Source organism: Geotrypetes seraphini, chromosome 2 (assembly GCF_902459505.1).
Source record: "Geotrypetes seraphini chromosome 2, aGeoSer1.1, whole genome shotgun sequence".
NCBI lineage: Eukaryota > Metazoa > Chordata > Amphibia > Gymnophiona > Dermophiidae > Geotrypetes > Geotrypetes seraphini.
The window spans coordinates 213,238,249-213,259,105 of record NC_047085.1 but is presented as its reverse complement, the minus strand read 5'-3'; the positions used below and the strand labels follow the sequence as shown (position 1 = coordinate 213,259,105).

The 20,857-nt window shown below is 45.3% G+C and overlaps 1 protein-coding gene across 2 annotated transcripts in view; it reads left to right on the top strand.

The window, feature by feature from the left end:
• The window catches only part of IRF4 (interferon regulatory factor 4), a 50,571-nt gene extending 36,838 nt beyond the window's left edge, over positions 1–13,733 (top strand). For both annotated transcript variants that reach the window (XM_033934895.1, XM_033934894.1), the window contains exons 8-9: positions 10,309–10,421; positions 13,167–13,733. In XM_033934895.1, the coding sequence (XP_033790786.1) occupies positions 10,309–10,421; positions 13,167–13,310 (257 nt within the window). In that variant the 3' untranslated portion in view covers positions 13,311–13,733. The remainder of the gene's footprint in view (positions 1–10,308; positions 10,422–13,166) is intronic.
• Positions 13,734–20,857: the final 7,124 nt, after the last annotated feature.

The window sequence follows — 20,857 nt, the reverse complement described above, 5'->3', positions numbered from 1 at the left end:
TGAATTTAAAAAGTCTTCAAGAGTGGCCATAGGCATGGGACACACACGCACACAAAACAAACACAACAGTTACATCCAAAATTGTTGTGGAACTAAAAAAAAAAAAAAAGACTTACAAACTTCCGGTGCAGCAAAAGAGGCTTCAGCTGCAATTGGAAGGTTTATTTTTTTTTTTTGCTCTTGCTGCTTGCCTCTCTTTCGGAGCTCTGGCGATCATAGCCCTGATCTCTACTGGGCCTGCGCACAAGAGCTGTGCCTACCATTCAGCTGTTGTGTGTAGGTGCCAGGCAGGTTCCTCCCTCTTTTGCCACCGTTACTTAACACAAACAGCTTGCATATAATTTGCATGCTGTTTGTGTTGGGCTTTGCCTGATATATTAAAAATTGCTCTGTAGCCCGATATTTTCTGGTCAGTGCCGGGACTTCTGGGCATCTCCCACATAAATGAGGTCTCACTAAAAAACAGTGGTCACCTTCTTTTTCCTGCCAGCCATTTCGTTCAGTTATCCTTCTGGGGTTTTTTTTGCTGTCACTTTATCTGCTTGTTTGGCCACTTTAAAATCATAGGATAAGATCCACTCTCAGATCCTGCTCTTCTTTCATATACAAGGGAACTTCATCCCTTCACCCCTCAAACTATGCTCCAGTATTAAAATGTAGCTGCAAAACTCTTGTTATAGCAAACACTTTCACTAGAAATATAAATGGGATGTCACAAAAAGTTAGTGCTGCTATAGTTCCAATAAAGGGAGTTTCAAATCGCTGGAGGAAAAAGCCTCAGATTGGAACCCTTCCACCACCACAATGGTGGTCCAAGGTGGTCGGGCGAACACCTCACTGGCAAAAAAACCTCCAGACCAGCTCCCAATAATAGTGAACAAAGCAGGACTATGGTGCAAAGATAGAGGATAATTTCCACTTATCACTTGGTTGATCGGTACACCGACGATGGCCAGCGTTTCACATCTCTGCTGCCTCAGGATGTATAGCAATCCGATCACACTTTAAACTGGACTCAAACCGCATCTCAAGATCAAAAGATCTTTTGGAAGGCTCACAATCTAACTAAAGTACCTAGAGAGTAATAAAGAAGTGAAAAGTAGAGAGAGAGGAAAAATAAGAAAATAAACATTCTAACAAGACTGTATTGAACTATGTACTTTGGAAGGTAGAAGAGAGGAGAGAAAGGAATAGATGCAGAAGGAGGAACCGTTGAACAAAAGAATTCTGGAGAAATTTTAATGATAGAAATAGAACAAAGCAAAAACAAGTGGCAAAACAATGAATAAGATTAAAAATAATTCATAAACTGGAAAAAAAATAAAAATAAAAACATTGTCTTCAATCCACGGTTTCAGCTTCAGTGATGAAGTGGAGCAAGTAAGTTTTGGAGGAACGATGATGTTCCCAGAAAAAGGACTGTCAAAGTTCTTTCCTCAAGGTATAGATTTATGGAGAATGTAAAGGTCTCGACAGTGGTTACTCCTTACACTGCACAGTTCCAGAAGCTTTGAAAAATAATAGCTTTGGGCTAACAGTGGACTAGTTAGCCTAATATTTAGAGCAGGAAGCTATGAACCAGGATTCAAATCCCACTCCATTGCCTCAGGTACAGACTTATAGAGTGTGAAGTCTCAAGGGACAAGAAAATTCCCACTGTATCTGAATATAACCTGCTTTGAACTCAGGGCTGGTGTTAGATATTCTGGGCAGAAGATAAAGAGGAGCCCCAAATTCCTCTCCTCCCTTCCCCCTTTCCTGATTTTCCCACCTACCAAATGCCCTCCCATCCAACATCTCTCCCTTCCTCCCTCCCCCACCATCTGGGTTCACCACATGACCTCCCATCCAGCATCCCTCACTTCATTTAAAAATCAGCATTTAAAAATCAGCTGCTCCAGGGGGCCCTCCGTGAGCCAGGATGTCCTTCTCTTCTCCCCCACCTCATTCCAAATTCTCTATCGCCGCTTGTGGATTCCTCGGCACTGTTTCCATGCTGCAGCTCACCCGAGGAGAAACAGAATGTTGTGTCTGAGGGGGGGGCGGACTGTGGCAGGGGAACAGTGCCGTGTAATCTGTGAGCAGCGCTAGAAAATCGCTGCCACATCAGACAACCCTTTGCATTTTAAAAGGTGAGGGAGGCTTCGGAACAGGATGGGGAGACGGAAAGGACAGTTGCCCTGTTTGCCCCCCCAATCCCCCCCCCCCAAATACCAGCCCTGTCTCAATGCAAAGCAATGTGTCACAACTTTTTTCTCTTATCATTGAAATATATGAGTCAGAGAAGCAATTGGACAAATGCAATGAACGCCGTGTTGAGTAGTATCTCAGTGTCTCCAGTACTCTAAAGCTTTAGAGCACTGGAGACACTGAGATACTACCAAACACCTCCCCAACCCGAAGCAAGCTGGAACATACCTCCCGCCCTCGCTCACCGCTGCTGCTGCTGCCGCTGATCCTCCTCTTCGGGGCAGCCTGCGATCGTAGCCGGCTTTGGCGGGCCTCGCGGGCCGCTTTCCGGCCTCGGTGGCACGTTCCCTCTGACGCACGGGATCGCGTCGGGGGGGAGCGTGCTTCCAGGTTGGGGAGCGGCCTGCGAAGTTCACTGGGGCCGGCCACCACGATCGCTTTAGAGCACTGGAGACACTGAGATACTACTCAACATGGCGGACATACCTTACACTGGTTGTTTTGTTCGTTTCATTCATCCAATTGATGATCTGATTCCTGCACTGGTTGCCGATGGAAGCACGTGCGATGTTTCCGCTTCAAGATACCATCCGGTTTAGCCCCTAAATATATAACTGACCTTTTCTCTTTCTCAACCAATAGACATAAGAGAAGCTCATACTTGAAGTTTGTTTCTCCACCAGTTAGAGGATGTAAATTTAAGACATCATCAACATCTTTTCTCTTATCAAGCAGCATTATGGGGCAAAGATCTATGGGGAATTTAGGAGACACCTCAAAACATATCTGTTCCTGAAGTACTCAAGTAGCTGATCTGCACAACCTTTCCCACAACAACTGATCTCTAGAACTGTTAGTCACTAATTTCTAACTTTGTTCGTTCTACTCAATTTGTAGCATTTTTAATCATTGTAAACCACATAGAACTTCACGGTCCTGCGGTATATAAACTGTTGTTGTTATTATTATTATTATATTTCAATTATAAGAGAGAAAAATTGTGAAACATTGCTTTGTATTGAGGCTCAGACTCCTGAGGCAGGCCTGATGGCTGAAACACACATGTGTCGAGTCTTGGGCACAATAAAGATATTGAGCACCACAGGTCGCCTTCTCTATTTTCTTTGTGTTTCTACCATGACAAGGTAGGATCTCCTGTTTGAGTGCAAGACTAAGTTGCCCCCATAATCAATTGTGCTGTGCCATTCTGAATAATCTACAGTGCCGAAAACCCAGATAACATCATTCCCAAATACAAGCAATTGCATAATCAAGTTTCATTAAAACCAGACTCTGCCTTTCTGCTAGATGCTGTAGGCTGGGGCAGCATCTTGGCAGCCTCATACTTTTCATCACTTTTGCACTGTATCTGTTTCATTTTTTTGTAAGTTGAATGGTGAAACTTCTTACTTGGAATGTTGGAGGCATTAACTCACCTGTTAAGCGGGCAAAAATTTTACAAAACTTGCAGAGACAGAGAGCGGATATTGCTATGTTGCAGGAGACACACCTTACTGACTTAGAACACGCTAAATTGAGAAGGGGTTGGGTGGAGCGATGTATAACGGCGGCTGCAGTTGGGAAGAAACGGGGAGTTGCTATTCTTTTTCGGAAAGCGGTGGCTACTCAGATTACCCCGGTGGCTATTGATGCCGATAGTCGATATGCTTTTTGTACGGCGGTGATTGGGGGTGTTCAGGTGCTGGTGGGGTGTGTCTATGCTCCCAACACTTATGATAAATCGTTTTACGCCCGTTTGAAGATGTTTCTTTTGTCTCGTGCTCCTCTTCCGATGATTGTGGGGGGGGGACTTCAATGTCGCCTGGGATGCTTCCTTGGATAGATCTCGCTCACCTAGGGGTGGAGAGGGTACCGAGGCTAGGGGTCTTCCTCAGTTGTGTCATCTTCTGGATCTATTAGATGTTTGGAGACTCTTGCATCCAGGGGAGCGAGATTATACCCATCTCTCACGCGCCCATGCTTCGCAATCTCGTATCGATTATCTGCTGGTTTCACGCTCGCTCTTTGCTAGGGTTCGGAAGGTGGAGATAGGGCCTTATGCGATTTCAGATCACGCATGGGTTTGGATGGATTGGGATTCGGGTGTGGGGCCTCGCCCACCTGGGTATTGGGCTTATCCTTTGTGGCTCCAGGAGGACCCTAACTTTTTGCCCTATCTTCTGGGGGCGTGGAAGGATTATCAATACCATAATAGGCAACATGAGGAGAACCCGGTTTTGTACTGGGAAGCGGCGAAGGCGGTCCTTCGGGGAGTGATTATTAGTTATGTTAGCTGGGTGCGGAAGACCCGAGATAGGGAGTTGTTACGTTTGTCGGACCAGATGATGAGAGCTCGGCGTACCTTTGCTTTTCGTCCTACGTCAGGAAACAGGCAGAGTCTGCTTTCCTTGCAGGCGGCGGTTAATGCACTTTTGTATCAACGGGCGACTAAGTCTTTGGCTTACTATAAATACCGCTTATACGTCCACGGTAATAAGGGAGGGAAACTTTTGGCCCGTTTAGTCTCGCAAAGGGAGAGCCGTAAGAAGATTTTGCACCTTCATACTGCAGAGTCCGGGCGGGTCACTAGTGACACGGATATATGTGATGTCTTTCGCCGTTTTTATGCAGCTCTTTATGCTCCACCTCCGTATTTGGGACTTTCTGGGGATCTCTATTTGGAGGGACTTGATCTCCCGTGTCTTTCGGAGGAGCAGACGGGTCAGTTGAAAGCGCCTATTGAGGTGGGAGAGGTGGAACTTGCTATAGCACAAAGTCCTACCTTGAAAGCCCCTGGAGTCGATGGGTATAGAGCTGAATTCTATAAACTTTTGCAATCTGAAATTGGGTCGCCGCTGGCTAATATGTTTAATGTGATGATCAATGCTGAGGCGATGCCTGAACATCTTAATGTAGCTCAGATTATTGTTGTTCTGAAGCCCGGGAGGGATCCTACTCTGCCAGAATCTTATAGACCTATTTCACTACTTAACTTTGATGTTAAGCTACTGGCAAGGATACTGGCTAACCGATTGGCACGGGTGTTGCCGCTTCTTCTACATGAGTCCCAGGTGGGTTTTATTAAGGGTCGATCGGTGGCAAAGAATCTGCGCAGAATTTTGACTTCTTTAGATTATGCTTCTAGGGTTGCAGCGCCTTCTCTTCTTATTAGTTTTGATGCTGAGAAGGCGTTTGATCGCGTTCGTTGGGATTTCTTGTTTGCTACTTTGGCTAAATATGGGTTTAGAGGTCGTTTCGTTTCGGCGATACGGGCATTATATGCTTTACCAAAGGCTACTTTGTGGGTAAATGGTTGTCGTTCTTCTTTATTTGAGATTCATACGGGAACTCGCCAGGGATGTCCGTTATCCCCTTTGTTGTTTGTGTTGATGCTTGACCCCCTCCTTCGTGATATCTATTCGACTCCGACTATTCGGGGGATTCAGTTGGGGGATCAGAGCTTTAAGGTGGCTGCTTTTGCGGATGATCTGTTGGCTTTTCTGACGGACCCTTCTCCTTCTTTGCAGGCTCTTTTGGAGACCATGAGAGAGTATGGTGATTATGCGGGCTTCCGTTTGAATTTGCTTAAGTCTGAGGCCTTGCCTTCCTCACCGGCCCTGCGGTTTCGGTGAGGCACCTCCTTTCCTTTACGCTGGGCCCCGGGCTCCTTTCGGTACTTGGGGGTCTACCTTTCGGTTTCCACGACTCAGCTTTATTCGCTTAATATTCCTAAGCTTTTGGCTGATACTAAGGTCCAGCTGGAGGCCTGGGAGGGCCTCCCTCTGACCCTGTTGGGCCGTATCTCTTTGGTAAGCATGGTGATTTTTCCGCGATGGCTGTATGTGTTCCAGACTTTGCCGCTTCGTTTGTTGAAAAAGGATCTTAACAGTTTACATCGTTTGCTGTCCCGTTTCTGTTGGAATTTGCGCAAACCAAAGGTTCGTTTTCCCTATTTGGTGGGTGGCTGGCAACAGGGAGGACTAGGACTTCCTGATTTTGGCCTTTATAATGAGGCCTGTTTACTGCGCCATTTGAAAGACTGGCTCCTGGGTGAACATCAGTATACCCCGTTGGGTTTTGAACGGGCCTTCTATGCTCCTCATACCTTGAACAGTCTCTTACACTTGCCCACTAAGGATCTTCCCCCTGAGTTCCGTGCGTGTGTTTCTTTGAAGTCTATGCGTGCTGTGTGGGGGAGCTTGGTCGGCAGACTGGGAGGGGACCCGAGTGTGTCGAATCAACTTCCTCTACGGGGGAACTTGGCCTTTCCTCCGGGCCGGGATAGCCCTGCTTTTCTCGACTGGGTGGCCCGCGGTTTTCATCTTTTGGAACATCTGTTGACGGAGGAGGGCGGTTTGCAGCCTCTGGATGCTTTGAGGGATCGCTTGAGTGGAGGCTGGGGTGATATTTTTGCCTATTGTCAGGTTAAGCATTATATTCCTTCTCTTCCGCAGGATTGCCTCGCTTTCCTGATGGGGGTGCGTCTTCGGCTTTTTTTTGACGGGGTGGCAGTTTCTTTTACTTCGGTGTCGGCATTATATAGGGCCTTGTTGGAACTTATGGATACTAAAGAGCTGTCGCAGCTTAGACGAAGCTGGGGTCGTGAACTTGGCCTGGATCTTGGTGCTTGGGATGTTTTGCGAGCGGTGCGTGGGGTCCCACATCTGATCATGGGGGCGGAGTATCGTGAGTGTTATGTTAGAATGATTTATAGGGCCTATCTTACTCAAGTCCAATTGCATAAAATGGGAGGTATTGACTCCCCTTTGTGCTTGAAATGTGGCAGGGACCCCAATACTTTCGCTCATTCTTTTTGGGATTGTTGGCCTATACAGGTTTTTTGGAAGGCTATTGTTCAATATTTCCGTGGGTTATTTTTGAGCGCCATTGTGGGTACTGTGGAACAGTTGGTTCTTGATCTTCCTGGGGCCTTTCGCGGTCTTCCTAAAGGGGGTATCCTTTGGTGTCGTAAGGTGTGTCTCCTTGCTCGCAAATGCATTTTGAAATCTTGGACTGTTTCGGAGCCTCCCTCTTTTTGGACCTGGAGAGCGCTGGTGCATAATTTGGCCATGTGGGAGGCCCGTGAGGCCGTCAGCCATCCTCGTCGCCGACGTCGTTTTTTGCTTGTGTGGGGAGTTTATCTGGACTCCTTAACTCTTAGAGGGCGTAGTCTCCTGTTGAATCCTCTGGCTTAGCTGGGTTGTGGTTCTTGGCATCTTCTCCTGTGATCGGACACCGCACTTTTATTATTATTATTATTTTATTTTATTTTTTCTTTTTGGTTTTTTTTTTCTCTTTCTTCAGGGTTGTTGAGGGGGGGATGGGTTTTTCATTGGGTCTGCCGGGGGCCACCAGAACACGGGCCTTTGGTACTTTGAAGTTACGTCTTTTAGCTTCTGTTAGTTGTTGGGGGTGGGGGTGGGGTGTTTGTACGGGGGGGAATGGGCTGTTTGGGGGGGGAGGTTGGGGTTGGGGGGTTGTTTGTTCTGTTTGTCTCTACACTGCACGGTCTTGGTGTATTTTTGGAAGCTTAGCCTTGCCATTGGTGTATTTGTTATTTGCTGTTTTTCTATTCATTCTAATAAAAAGATTTGAACATAAAACCAGACTCTGCCCTAACATCCAAAAATCAGATACAGGCAACATAGATGTTAACTTATTCCAAAGTTGAAACTGAAAAAAAGATGTTGACATGATGTGTTGAAGGGTCTATAATGTTCTGAAGGAGGGTAGAATTTGGAGGAGTCACATTCTTGATAGGTGGTGGGACAATGAGGGGTTGAGATAGGGTGTTAAGGACTGGATTAGTCTGATGTGGTAGGGAATGTGGATTATGATTGTAGGATAGAGTTTTTACGTGTTCTGTTTATTCTTCGTATAATTGTTTTTGTCATAGACAATGGGTTGGGGTGGGCCACTGGGGTCATGCCCTGACCCCAGTGGCCACACATCAGGAGCAGCTAGTGTTTGATGGTGGACTTGAAATGAATTTGTTTAACCCCCAGTCAAAAAAGTGTTCCACTGGGTTTTGTTAAGGCTGTTTACTTAACTGAGCAATCTTGTTGGGAGGGTAGTATAGAAACAATATAAGAAATGACTATATTAACATAATTTTTTATACATACTGTCTGCAAGCCACTGAAGCAGTGTACATTCAGGTACAGTACCGTGTTTCCCCGAAAATAAGACAGTGTCTTCTTATATTAATTTTGGGTTAAAAAAATGCATTAGGGCTTATTTTGGGGATGTCTTATTTTTTCATGTAGAACAATCATCTCACCCTTCCTCTCCTCCACCCCAATTCTTCCTCTTTCACTTCGGGTGAATCGATTCAAATCGATTCACCCCACCAAAAAATCGTCCTCCCGATTCATTGACTGACCCTTTCCCCTTGCCCCTAAAGCAGGAGCGGCAGCGCTGCCTCTTGCTGCCCTGTCGCTCCTGCTTTAGAGGGCGAGTGGGGAGGGTCAGTCGGGAAGTGGCTTCCCCGCTAGTGTCCGGCTTCCCATAGCAATTTACCGAAATTCAGCAGCCTGCTCTGCAGAAGAAGATCGCTGGCTCTAGCGATCTTTGAAAGCTGCCATAGGTCGTCCGAGTTGTCTTCTCTCTGCCGTGGTCCCGCCCCTTCTCTGATGTCAGAGAAGGGGCGGGACCGCGGCAGAGAGAAGACAACTCGGACAACCTATGGCAGCTTTCAAAGATCGCTAGAGCGAACGATCTTCTTCTGCAGGGCAGGCTGCTGAATTTAGATAAATTAAACACGCAGGCCTTCTGGGGGGAGGGGTGTTGTAGTCCTTCGTGGGGGGAGGTGCAGGCCTTCCTGGGGGGGGGAGGGTGTAGTCCTTCATGGGGAGGTGCAGGCCTTCCAGGGGGGACATGCAGGCCTTCAGGGGTGGGATATAGGCCTTCAGGGGGGATATGCAGGCCTTCAGGGGTGAGGTGTAGGCCTTCAGGGGGGTGCAGACATTCAGGGGAGGGGGCCCTGGTGTAAAAGTACACGGAGGGAGGGAGGGAAGGGAGGGTTCAAAGAGACGTGCATATGCCGGACTTTGGGGGGAAGAAATAATGGGAGAGGGAGAGAGATGGTGGACAATGGGATTTAGGAATGAAAGGAACAGAAAGGGAGAGATGGTGGACCCTGGGGTGGTGGGGAAGGAGGGAGCGATGCTGGATGAAAGGATAGTTGAGAGAAGGTGGATCTGTGGATGGAGACGAAAAAAAGGACAGATGCCAGACCTCTGGGAGAGGGAAGGGAAACGGAAGGGGAGGACAGAAATGGAAGATGGATGGTTAGCACGGAGAAAGAAGACAGAAGGAGACCCTGGCAAGCAAGTTATCAGAAGACAACCAGAGCCTGGGACCAACAAGATTTGAATAATGACCAGACAACAAAAGGTAGAAAAACGAATTTTATTTTCTGTATTGTGATTACAATATGTCAAATTTGAAACGTGTATCCTGCCAGAGCTGGTGTTAGACCGCGAACGTGAGTTACGATTTAACAGAGAGAGGAAAAGTCTTTTTTGTTTGTTTATTTTGTTTACACCACAGCGCCAGTGGGTTAGGAGAGGGCAAAGGGGTGAAGAAGCTATAAAAGGGGTGAAGAGGCTATAAAATAAACCCACCAGGATGTTTTTAAAAAAAACACCCCATTGGACAGGAAAATTGAATCGAATCGAATAGGCTGAATCGAATTGAATCGAATCGATTTTTTTTTCCTGAATCAGGCAGCACTAGTTTTAACCACTGCACCATCAGAGTTTTTTTGTAATCATACTTCGATCCTTTACACAAAAAAGGTTGGAGACCACTGTCTTGTGCCATTGGTGTCAATGAGAGTATGGCATAGTGGTTAGAGCTACAGCCTCAGCACCCTGAGGTTGCGGATTCAAAATCCTGCACTACTCCTTGTGACCCTGGGCAAGTCGCTTAATCCTCCACTGCGTCAGGGACATTAGATAAACTGTGACAGATAGGGAAAAATGCTCAAGTACCTGATTGTAAACCCCGTTCCTAATATCTCAGTTACTGCATAGAGTTACTCTATATCTGGTTTTGGTTATGCAGCAGAAGCGCTGACTGATCTATCACTGATGATCAATTTTTCCTCTGTTTTAGAATTGCAGGCATATGCTCATCATGGACGACCAGTGCCACATTTCCAGGTTGTCTTATGCTTTGGGGAGGAGTTCCCCGACCCCCAGAGGCAGAGGAAGCTAATCACAGCCCATGTAAATACGGTTTTCTTTTTTTGGGTGGGAGTGTCTTGTTACCCATATTTCATATCTTGTCCTTTGTTACCAGCACATATGAATTGTCTAGGAAGTTAGAGCATCATTAATGGATTGCAGTTACATCTCTAGATGTAATGGATAAATGCTTGTTTTGTTGCTTCAGGCAGTGGCATAGCGAAGGTGAGAGGCGCCTGGGACGGTGACGGTCTGCCCCTCCACGCTCCTCCCCCACCTCTCCATGCTCCTCCACCACCTCTTCACACTCCTCCCCCACCCCTCCACACACCTCCACCACCTCTCCACGCTCCTTCCCCATCTCTCCACACTCTTTCCCTATCCCTTCCCGCTCCTTCCCCCTCTCCACACTCTTTACCCACCCATTCACGCTCCTCCCCACCTCTCCACGCTCCTTCCCCACCCCTCCACGCTCCTTCCCCACCTTTCCACGCTCCTTCCCCACCCCTCCACACTCCTTCCCCACCCCTCCACGCTCCTTCCCCACCCCTCCACGCTCCTCCCCACCTCTCCTGCTGCACGAGTGCCGTTTCCCTTCCCCCCTACCTCTGTAACGTTCCTGGCACGAGCAGCTGCTATCGCACCAGTGTCGGCTCTTCCTCTGACATCAGTTTCTAGGCGCAGGTCTAGGAAGTGACGTCCGAGGAAGAGCCGACACAACAGCAGGTTGGAGGTTGCTGCTCGTGCCAAGAACGTTACAGAGGAACGGGGGAAGGGAAGTGGGGGGAGGGAAGGAGTGGGGGGGGGGCAGATGGGAGGACAGGTGCCTGTGCCCTCACCAAGAGGCGGACCATCCCCCCTTACTATGCCACTGGCTTCAGGGTGAGTTACCCATTTGTCTGCTTAACAGTGTGGATGAAATGGAGAATGGAAAAAAGAGCAAACACTCAATCCAGGGTCAGCTGAGCACCCAGAGTCTGCTGTCAGACAACAGAAACTGAAATGGATAAACAGATTTATGACTGTGCTCATGAAAATGGTCTTATAACTAAAGACCAGAGAATCCATCAGCACCAAGTAGCTATCATGCAGTCATATAACACCCCTCTATATGTAGAATATGTGCTAAACTTTGCAGCACAAAGCAACAAAAGAAAAATCCAACAAAGGCTGCAGTAGAAACAAAACAACACACGAGAAACAAGGAAAAACTGCAGACAAAACGTACAAGATGCAGGCTATGTTTATTGTGTCTATTATTAAATGTGGTTAATGTTACCACCTTTTAACAAACCAAAGGACCTGACACGGTCCATGTTTCAGTTAACACGCCTTCTTCAAGAGTCCAAAGTTGATAAGGTTTCGAATTAAATCGCAAATCAAAATAATAAACATAAGCCTGTGTAAATCAAGGGTAATCGCTGAACGACGATCTCGGTATAAACTTGCACTGAGGCAAAAAGTGCAAGTTTATACTGAGATCGTCATTCAGCGATTACCCTTGATTTACATAGGCTTATGCTTATTATTATTTTGATTTGCGGTTTAATTTGAAACCTTATCAACCTTGGATCCCTGAAGAAGGCGTGCTAAACTTTGCAGCCTCATGGAGCAGCGTAACATGTAACAGTTTTGAGGTGGAATAATTCCAAAGTTTGCAATTTTATTGCATTAATGTTGAAAGCTAAGGTGTATATCAATCCTGCATTTGCCCAATGTTTTTGCTTATGATGGGCACGATGCTTGCTTGAAAGCCCACTTGCTGTTTTTTCAGCAACAAAACAAAAAAACACTGTCAATAATATTGTTGCAAATATTCAAGAAAACCTGAATAAAATTAAAATTCCTATAAACACCAAATGACCCAAAACAAAAAAACAAACAATCCACAAATATTCTGGCTTCCCATTCTTACTGGAGTTTACCTAACCCGAGTCACGTGAATGCATTTTCATTGGCTCTGAATGAGTCACGTGAATGCATTTTCATTGGCTCAATGAGTACGTGAATGCATTTTCATTGGCTCTGAATAAGTCACATGAATGCATTTTCATTGGCTCTGAATGAGTACGTGAATGCATTTTCATTGGCTCTGAATAAGTCACATGAATGCATTTTCATTGGCTCTGAATGAGTCACGTGAATGCATTTTCATTGGCTCTGAATATGAGTCACGCGAATTCATTTTCATTCGCTCTGAATATGAGTCACTTCTGTGCATGCTCAGTGCATGCATGAACTGAGCATGTGCGAAGAGTATTGAAATTACTAGCTGAAAGCGCACTGCCAGTTTCCTTGCTACTGAGCCTGCACCGGGGGGGGGGGGGGGGAGGAGTTGTGCAGTGGATCTCTTTGGCTAGTGGAGCTCGGGTATCCTCTTTAGCCCGGGTATCCTCTTTAGCCATTCAAAGGTGCTGCAGTTTTGGAGGGAACCTAAGCCCAAAGTGAAGGGGCCCAGGCCCCAAACAGTGCCCCAGGCCCCAAACAGTGCCCCATGGCAATACCATCGATTCATAGGCTGCAAAAAGTGAACCACATGGAAAACGTATGGCAAAGAGGGAATGTGTCAGAAGTTGATAGAGGTTTACAAAGTCAGAAGTAATATAGAACGAGCTAATGTCAAGTGGATATTCAGTCTAGCACCATATCCCACAAACCTTTCCGGCTGGTGGCACACTAGATGCAGTGCCTGGACGGAAGGCACCTGGAAGTCGATGAGATGAAGCATTTTATTTAACCCCTCATCTCCACTCCTAGCCCTTCACATCTATTTATTTTATGTTTTAGATCACGCCTATGTTTGCAAGACAGCTGGTTTACTTTGCACAGCAGAACAGTGGACATTTCCTGAGGAGCTACGATTTGACTGAGCACATCAACAGCTCAGAGGAGTACCACAGGGCCCTGCGTCATTCCTCCATTCAGGAATAACCTCCACCACTGCCACCTCACCCTGCCCACAAAAGAGGTGACCCGGAGGATTACACAGGGGGACATTTTCAGACAGCATATGGGTTGCCTGGATTTTCCTGGATATACTCAAACCTATGAATGGGCTCCAGAACTTTGCAAGGACCTTGCTAGCATCGGTCTTACATAATACAGGGAAGTAGTCCTTCAGCTAATGCCTGCGCACCAGGCTCTGGCAGAATGAGCTGTCTCAAGAGCTAACTGAAAACTGACAGAACGATTGCATTTACCAGTGTTTACATGTACTTCATAAGAGCTATTTATTTTCTAGACTAAGTCTCAGGGCTGGTATTATTTGATTCTCAGTACATTTTCTACAGCTAAATGAGAAAACATTGCTCAGGTGAAAACTGAAATTTCTTTTAGTTGCAAGTGCCTTCAGAAATGTAGGGAACAGTGAAATATTTTGTAAGGATATTGAACATATCAGAAGTGCTGATAGTAATATACTTTTATTTTTCATTCTTTTGTGTAGTTTTTTTGAAATATCAAAAATAGAACTATATTTTTGTATCCCTCAACATGTCCCCTCTTATAGGTTAATTTTTTTTCTATCGGCGTTGTTTACAGGTAACTTGCTCACAATATTAGTTCTGTGAAGCAGATACCAGAAGTTTTTTGATATCATGACGGCTGCACAGCATATCAAATAGCCAGGACAGAAATTAACTGTCAAAAGAAATGAGGCATCTCTTGACCTTCTTAAGATTTCAGTATCTACTCCTGTTTGCTGAGGTGGTGCCCCACCTGATACCCATAGCTTGTGCTCACTTTTCATCTCTGGAAAGAACAAGAACCGCAAATGACATTTCATTTGTATTTTGTAGATTTGGCACTTCCTCTCTTCTTCTCTTCCCACTTAAATAGTCCTCCTCCTCCTCCTCCTATTAATTATTTCTATAGTGCTACCAGATGTATGCAGCACTGTACAGAATCACTAAGGAATCCCTGCTTATAGAAGCTTACAATCAAGACAGACAAACAAGATGTTAAGAATACACTTAGGGGGAATGGTTAATCTGCTGGCTATGGCAGTGGGGAGTAGGATTATGGATTGAAGTCCCTCAGTCCTTTCCCTCTTGAGCCTACCCCTTAAATTTCCACATCTTCCCTTTTATCATTTTTTCCCCCATGAAATGTTATTGAAACATTTTAAAAACATTAGTACATGAAATGCTAAACATGATCCATAACGTAAGTATTAAATAAGCATAGATTGAGAAAAATGAAAATTACAAACAAAAAATAGAAACACAGCACATATACAGTATCTGGAAAAGTAATTTAAAACTTCTAAGTATCAATGAAGGACTCAAGATATTAAGAAAGATAACATTGTATTATTAACAATCAGAGAGTGGTAGAAAACTGGAACGCTCTTCTGGAGTCTATCATAGGTGAAAACATCCTCCAGGGATTCAAGACAAAGTTAGACAAGTTCTTGCTGAACCGGAACGTATGCAGGTAGGGCTAGTCTCAGTTAGGGCACTGGTCTTTGACCAGAGGGCCGCTGCATGAGCGGACTGCTGGGCACGATGGACCACTGGTCTGACCCAGCAGCGGCAATTCTTATGTTCTTATGAGAATTAGAGTCACAGTAAGAGAATAGAAGAGACCAGGTTTTTTGAATCGCTCTAAACATCCCCATCCTTTCTGCCATAGCAAGTTCTCATCTACGATTAAAGTGAATTCCACACTAAGCAAATGTGAAGCTTTCCAATTTGACAAAATCAATTTTTGAGTGACTGTAAGCAAAATATCAAATAATTTTGAATGCCTTCTTGGGATACTGATATCTGGAGAATGAATATAACAATGGAAAAAGATATCTGATTCAAAATATCAAATATCTGTTGCATAATTATCCAACATATGTATCAATGAGCCTGGAAGTTGCAAATATTAGATGGTACCAACCCCATCACCGAGAGCTTATGCGGAGTCCAAACCATAAATACAGACATTGGATGGAACTTGCCGAAGCTAGAGGTCTTATAGTCCTAGTCCAAAAGAGAGTCCAACTCGAGTCTTCTATAGCATGCCCGCCGTCCTGTTCCCAAATATGCTGAAGAGCTAGGGTGTATGTAGAAGAAGAAGGGATAATTATTTTATAAAGATGAGATGCTTTTCCCTTTCATCATTCTCTTCACCTATCTCTTTTTCTCACATTTCTTTTTCTCTCCCCCATTTCCTCAAGATATTAGTTGATGGAGGCAGGGTATTCTAAAGTCAGAAGATCCCTTCCTAGTGATCTTGACTGGTGGCTTTGTTCAACCTAATACCCCCAAGAAAATAAAAATTGTGGAGAATCGATGTCCAAGATGATGCCTGTATTGAAATAAACACGTAATCCACATAAATACATCTAGGACCGGAACCTCTAGAACAGGGGTGCCCACACTTTTTGGGCTTGCGAGCTACTTTTAAAATGACCAAGTCAAAATGATCTACCAACAATAAAAATGCTAAACATATATATATATATATATATATTTATTTATATATATATATATATATACACACACCAAGTGTACTTTGTATTTATGTTCAAATATTTTTTTTATTATACAGCCCCCCTCCCCCGAAGGCCTGACCCCCCCCTGAAGGTCTGCACATTCCCCCTCAAAGGTTGACTCCCCCCCTGAAGGCCTGCACTACCCCTTGAAGGACTGCACTCCCACCCCCCAAGGCCTACCCTCCCCACATCCATTTACCTAATTCCAGCAGGGAGCAGTCTGCAGAGAGGATCGCTGGTACTTTAGCGATCCTTGCAGGTTGCCATAGGCCTCAGGAGCTGTCTTCCCTCTGCCCCAAGCCTGTCTCTGACTTAGAGGAGGGGCAGGACCACGGCAGAGGGAAGACAGCTCCTGAGGCCTATGGCAACCTGTAAGAATTGCTAAAGTACCACCTGCCACCGGCCGTCTCCCATTCGTCCCCTTTGGAGATCCCCACAGAAATAAGGAAGTTAAATTAATAGAATACTTAGGCACAGAAAAACAAAGAAATACTTCCAAGAACTGCCCCATAAGAACTGCCTGTCACAATGCTCATTAGTGGAACTGAATAAAAGACAAGTACAATGGATTTAGAAGGGGTCCGATCTGCCCGGGTGCACGGCTTGGAGGGGTGCACAGCCAGCCAGGTCCGGGTCATCCTGCCTTTCTTTTCCCCCGGTCCGCGCTCAGGGCTTGCGCCTGCCTGGTCCCGCGCCGACGCTTGAATGGTGCCGTCAACTCCCGCGAGTCTCGTGATAACCAACAGCACCATTTGGGCGGCGGGTGCGAGCCCCGTGCGCAGACCGGTGGAAAGGAAGGGCAGGAGGACCCGGACGGCTGTGCATCCCTCCAAGCCGTGCACCCGGGGCGGGGGTGGACCGCCCTACCTCGGTACGCCACTGATTGGGAGGCCGATTTTGGGGTTTTTTAAATTGTATATCGGGCAGCATTAGGCCTCGCTCTTACCTCAATCATTACAGGCGCTTCTATTTCTTGTGATGCGCTGAGCTCCGTCCCCCACCGACCTTCACCCCGCCCTTCCAGTACTCTGATTGGCCAGCGTTCTTTAAGAGGCGGACCAGTCAGGAGGGGAAAAAAAGAGAAGGGAAGAAGGGAACCTGCTGTGCGATCGACTGGGGTCGCCTGAGCGAACGACCTGTCGATCGCGATCGACGCGTTGGGCACCCCTGCTCTAGAAACATCGATGTATTTATGTGGATTGCGTATTTGTTTCAATAAAGCCATCATCTTGGACATCGATTTGCCACAATTTTTGGTTCCTTGTGTGTGTTTTTTGTGGAGTGAACAGGGTCAATTTCTTTTGTTGCTTCAAGAGACTTAGGGATCCTTTTACGAAGGCGCGTTAGCGGTTTAATGCGCGTAATAGCGCACGCTAAACTGCCGGACGCACTAGCCGCTACCGCCTCCTGTTGGGCAGGCGGTAGTTTTTGGGCTAGCACGGGGGTTAGCGCGTGATGAAAAGTCACACGCGTTAAACCCGCTAACGTGCCTTTGTAAAAGGAGCCCTTACTTTGACCAACCTAGTACCCCCCACTACAAGCAGACAAAGTGAGCACATGAAGAGCTGGGAAAATCAGGATCTGGCACTGCAGCATAATTGTTTGAGATTTTAAAAATGTGACTGTTATTTACAGCAGGCTTACACTAGTGGGTTCCTGGTTGGCAATGCTGCTTTGAACTGTAATGCTTTTTTGTAAATATGTGTTTGTATATTGCTGTAGAACATGACTCAGGAAACTCCGAAGCTATCCCAGAAAGTCATCGGTATGGTTGTGCAACAGAGAGAAGATATTATTTGTGAGACTGTGAAAAATGACTTTTTTTTTAGGGGGGGGGGCTTTTATTGTTTACTTCTCAGCTTCTGAACAAAGTTATTTGTTGAATAAGGTGTTTTGTTGTTGGTTTTTTTTTTTAATGCTTGTTTGATCACTTATTTGTGGTCAGGCTTCAGATAGATGCTTTACAAATGTATGTATACATCTCAAAAATGCAAAATAATCTGAGATCCGAAAGCACATATGCTATTTCTCTTTCCCTCTCTGTCTCACTCTCTCCACCTCCTCTCTCTCCCTCCCACTTTGTCTTTCTTACCGCAGAGGTCGATTTATTCTTTTCATTATGCACTCTTGATTTCAATACTATTTTTTGCTCTGAAAGTGAAAGTTCTTTGATTTTGGAGGTACAACTAGCAGTTTTAGGGCTAGGTTTACTAAACATGAGCAAACAATGGGGGGAGGTAACATGCACCAACTGCCATCATGCCTATAGGGCGACAACTGACAGCAGTTTCTGATTTTGAACAAGAAGTATTTTTGTAATATTTTTGATTTTAAAAAATCTTTTAATTTTATAATATCTGTCTCGTAAGCTGATTGTATACTTGTTTTATTATGATATTTCATTTTGGGGTTTATTTATTTATTTATTTGGATATATCTATCACCTTTTTGAAGAAATTCAGCCAAAGCGGTTGTAATTCACTTTAGCATAAGGCAAAATATAAATAAATGGGTAAATAAATAAAACATGAACATGGTGGCAGTTAGTGCACGCTAGCGTTTAGGGGCCCTTTTACCAAAGCTTAGGGGTCCTTTTATCAAGCTGCGGTAGGGGGGTTTAACCCGCGTTGAACAGGCGTTAGTTTTTTAGCCGGCTGCGAGGGTTAGCGCGTGATGAAATGTCCGACGCGCTAACCCCGCTTGCGCGGCTTGATAAAATGACCCCTTAGTGCGCTAGTGGAATTAGTGTGCGTTAAATGCTAAGAAGCCATAGGTATAAAATGTGCTATTTAGCCTGCGCTAATTTTCTTAGCATGTGCTGAGCTTTATTAAAAGGGCCCCTTAGTAAATATGACCCTCAATTCAGGGTTTTTTAATAATAATAATAACTTTATTTTGTATACCGCCATACCCAGAGAGTTCTAGGCGGTTCACAACAATTAATAAGATTACAAACGAAGATAACATTGGAATTAACAGTGTTTGGAGTGTACAGGTCAATGAAGTTGACAGAATATACAATACATGCAAGAGGTTCTAAGTTTTTCTTTTTATCATCTCTTGACCAAAGTCTTTAAAATAGCATTGCCATCACCTGCCAGACTGGCTTCCAGACGTCAGGCCTATCTCCTTTCAGGTCATGTGTGGTTCTTTTCTTGTAAGTGCTTCCAAAAGACAGGCCACCTGATATTCAGACCATGGGAGATAGCCGGATGTCTCTTGTGGTCTATGGCGAACCTGGAAATTCAGTGCTGGCGCCCTATCCGGTGACCTGCATTGATCCCCCCCCTTTTATTAAACCACAATAGCTTTTTTAGCACAGGGAGTTGCGCTGAATGCCCCGCACTGCTCCCGACACTCATAGAGTTCCTATGAGCGTCGGGAGCAGCGAGGGGCATTCAGTGCAGCTCCCTGCAATAAAAACTGCTATCGCGGTTTAATAAAAGGCAGGGGGGGGGGTGAATTTTCAGGCTGGCTGGCTAAGTCATAGTGGCCAAAGATAGACAAGTTATTTATATGGCTCTTTCGGACTGCTGAACTTAGCTGGCTAGCCGAGGAATATTGGCGGTGACACAGCCAGCCACTGAGCTATCCACCTGAATGGGGATATCCAGTGGTAGATAGGCAGTGATTTCTCGCTGGCTGGGAGCTGTTCCTGGCCAGCTAAATAGTGCTGAATATCTGGCCAGGGAGTTTTAGTAAAAGCATCATGTAGAACAGTGGTTCCCAAACCTGTCCTGGGGGACCCCCCAGCCAGTCAGGTTTTCAAGATATCCCTAATGAATATGCATGAGAGAGATTCGCATACCTGTCACTTCCATTATATGCAAATCTCTCTCATGCATATTCATTAGGGATATCTTGAAAACCTGACTGGCTGGGGGTCCCCCAGGACAGGTTTGGGAACCACTGATGTAGAACAACCAGCTTGGAAGCTTCTTCACTGTAATCCTGAGCACATTTGAATCTGATTGGTTAAAGATAAGGAATTCACTTCGGATTGTGTAGGAATTCTACTGGAGACTGTTAATCACTGCCATAGTGATTCACCATCTTGAATGAATCTTTTTGTAAAGATAGTTGATAAGTCTTGATATAAAATAAAATATGTACCTGCAAAAACATCACAATGCAGACTTCAACTGATGTTGACCGAATTCTGTGCTTGGAGGCTGTTGCCTTTTTACCGTTGTTGAAATGTTTATTAGATGTGTGGGCAGTTGGTAAAACTGTGCAGTGTTCAGGGAACTAAAGCTAGATTTAAGAGCTGTGTAAACTTAGCGCTCTTTCTACAAGGCTGAAGGTGGTGCAACACGGTCTAATCCAGTAGTTTCCAACTCTGTTTTGGAGGACCACCAGGCCAATCGGCTTTTCAGGCTAGCCCTAATGAATATGCATGAAGTAGATTTATATGCCTGTCACTTCAATTATATGCAAATCTCTCTCATGCATATTCATTAGGGCTAGCCTGAAAACCCGATTGGCCTGGTGGTCCTCCAGGATAAGGTTGGGAACCACTGGTCTAATCTGTGGTATTTAACTTTCTGTTCTTGACATTGCCTTTGTTGTTGTTATTTTGGTCCTATCATAATATAAGGTTGGTACAAATAAATATTAGACTCTGGAATATGAAGGCTTTGCTTCTGTGTAAAAATCTCATAAAAGTTGCATTATCTTTACATGAGCTGCGTGCTCCAATAGACTGTGTCGCCTCCGATTCTCTGAGCGAGACATTCTCCGAATCATTGCTTTAGTGTAGAGCAGGGGTAGGGAACTCCGGTCCTCAAGCGCCGTATTCCAGTCGGGTTTTCAGGATTTCCCCAATGAATATGCATTGAAAGCAGTGCATGAAAATAGATCTCATGCATATTCATTGGGGAAATCCTGAAAACCCAACTGGAATATGGCTCTCGAGGACCGGAGTTCCCTACCCCTGGTATAGAGAATGACACAGTAATAAAATTTATCACCTTTCCCGTCCCCACGGATAACC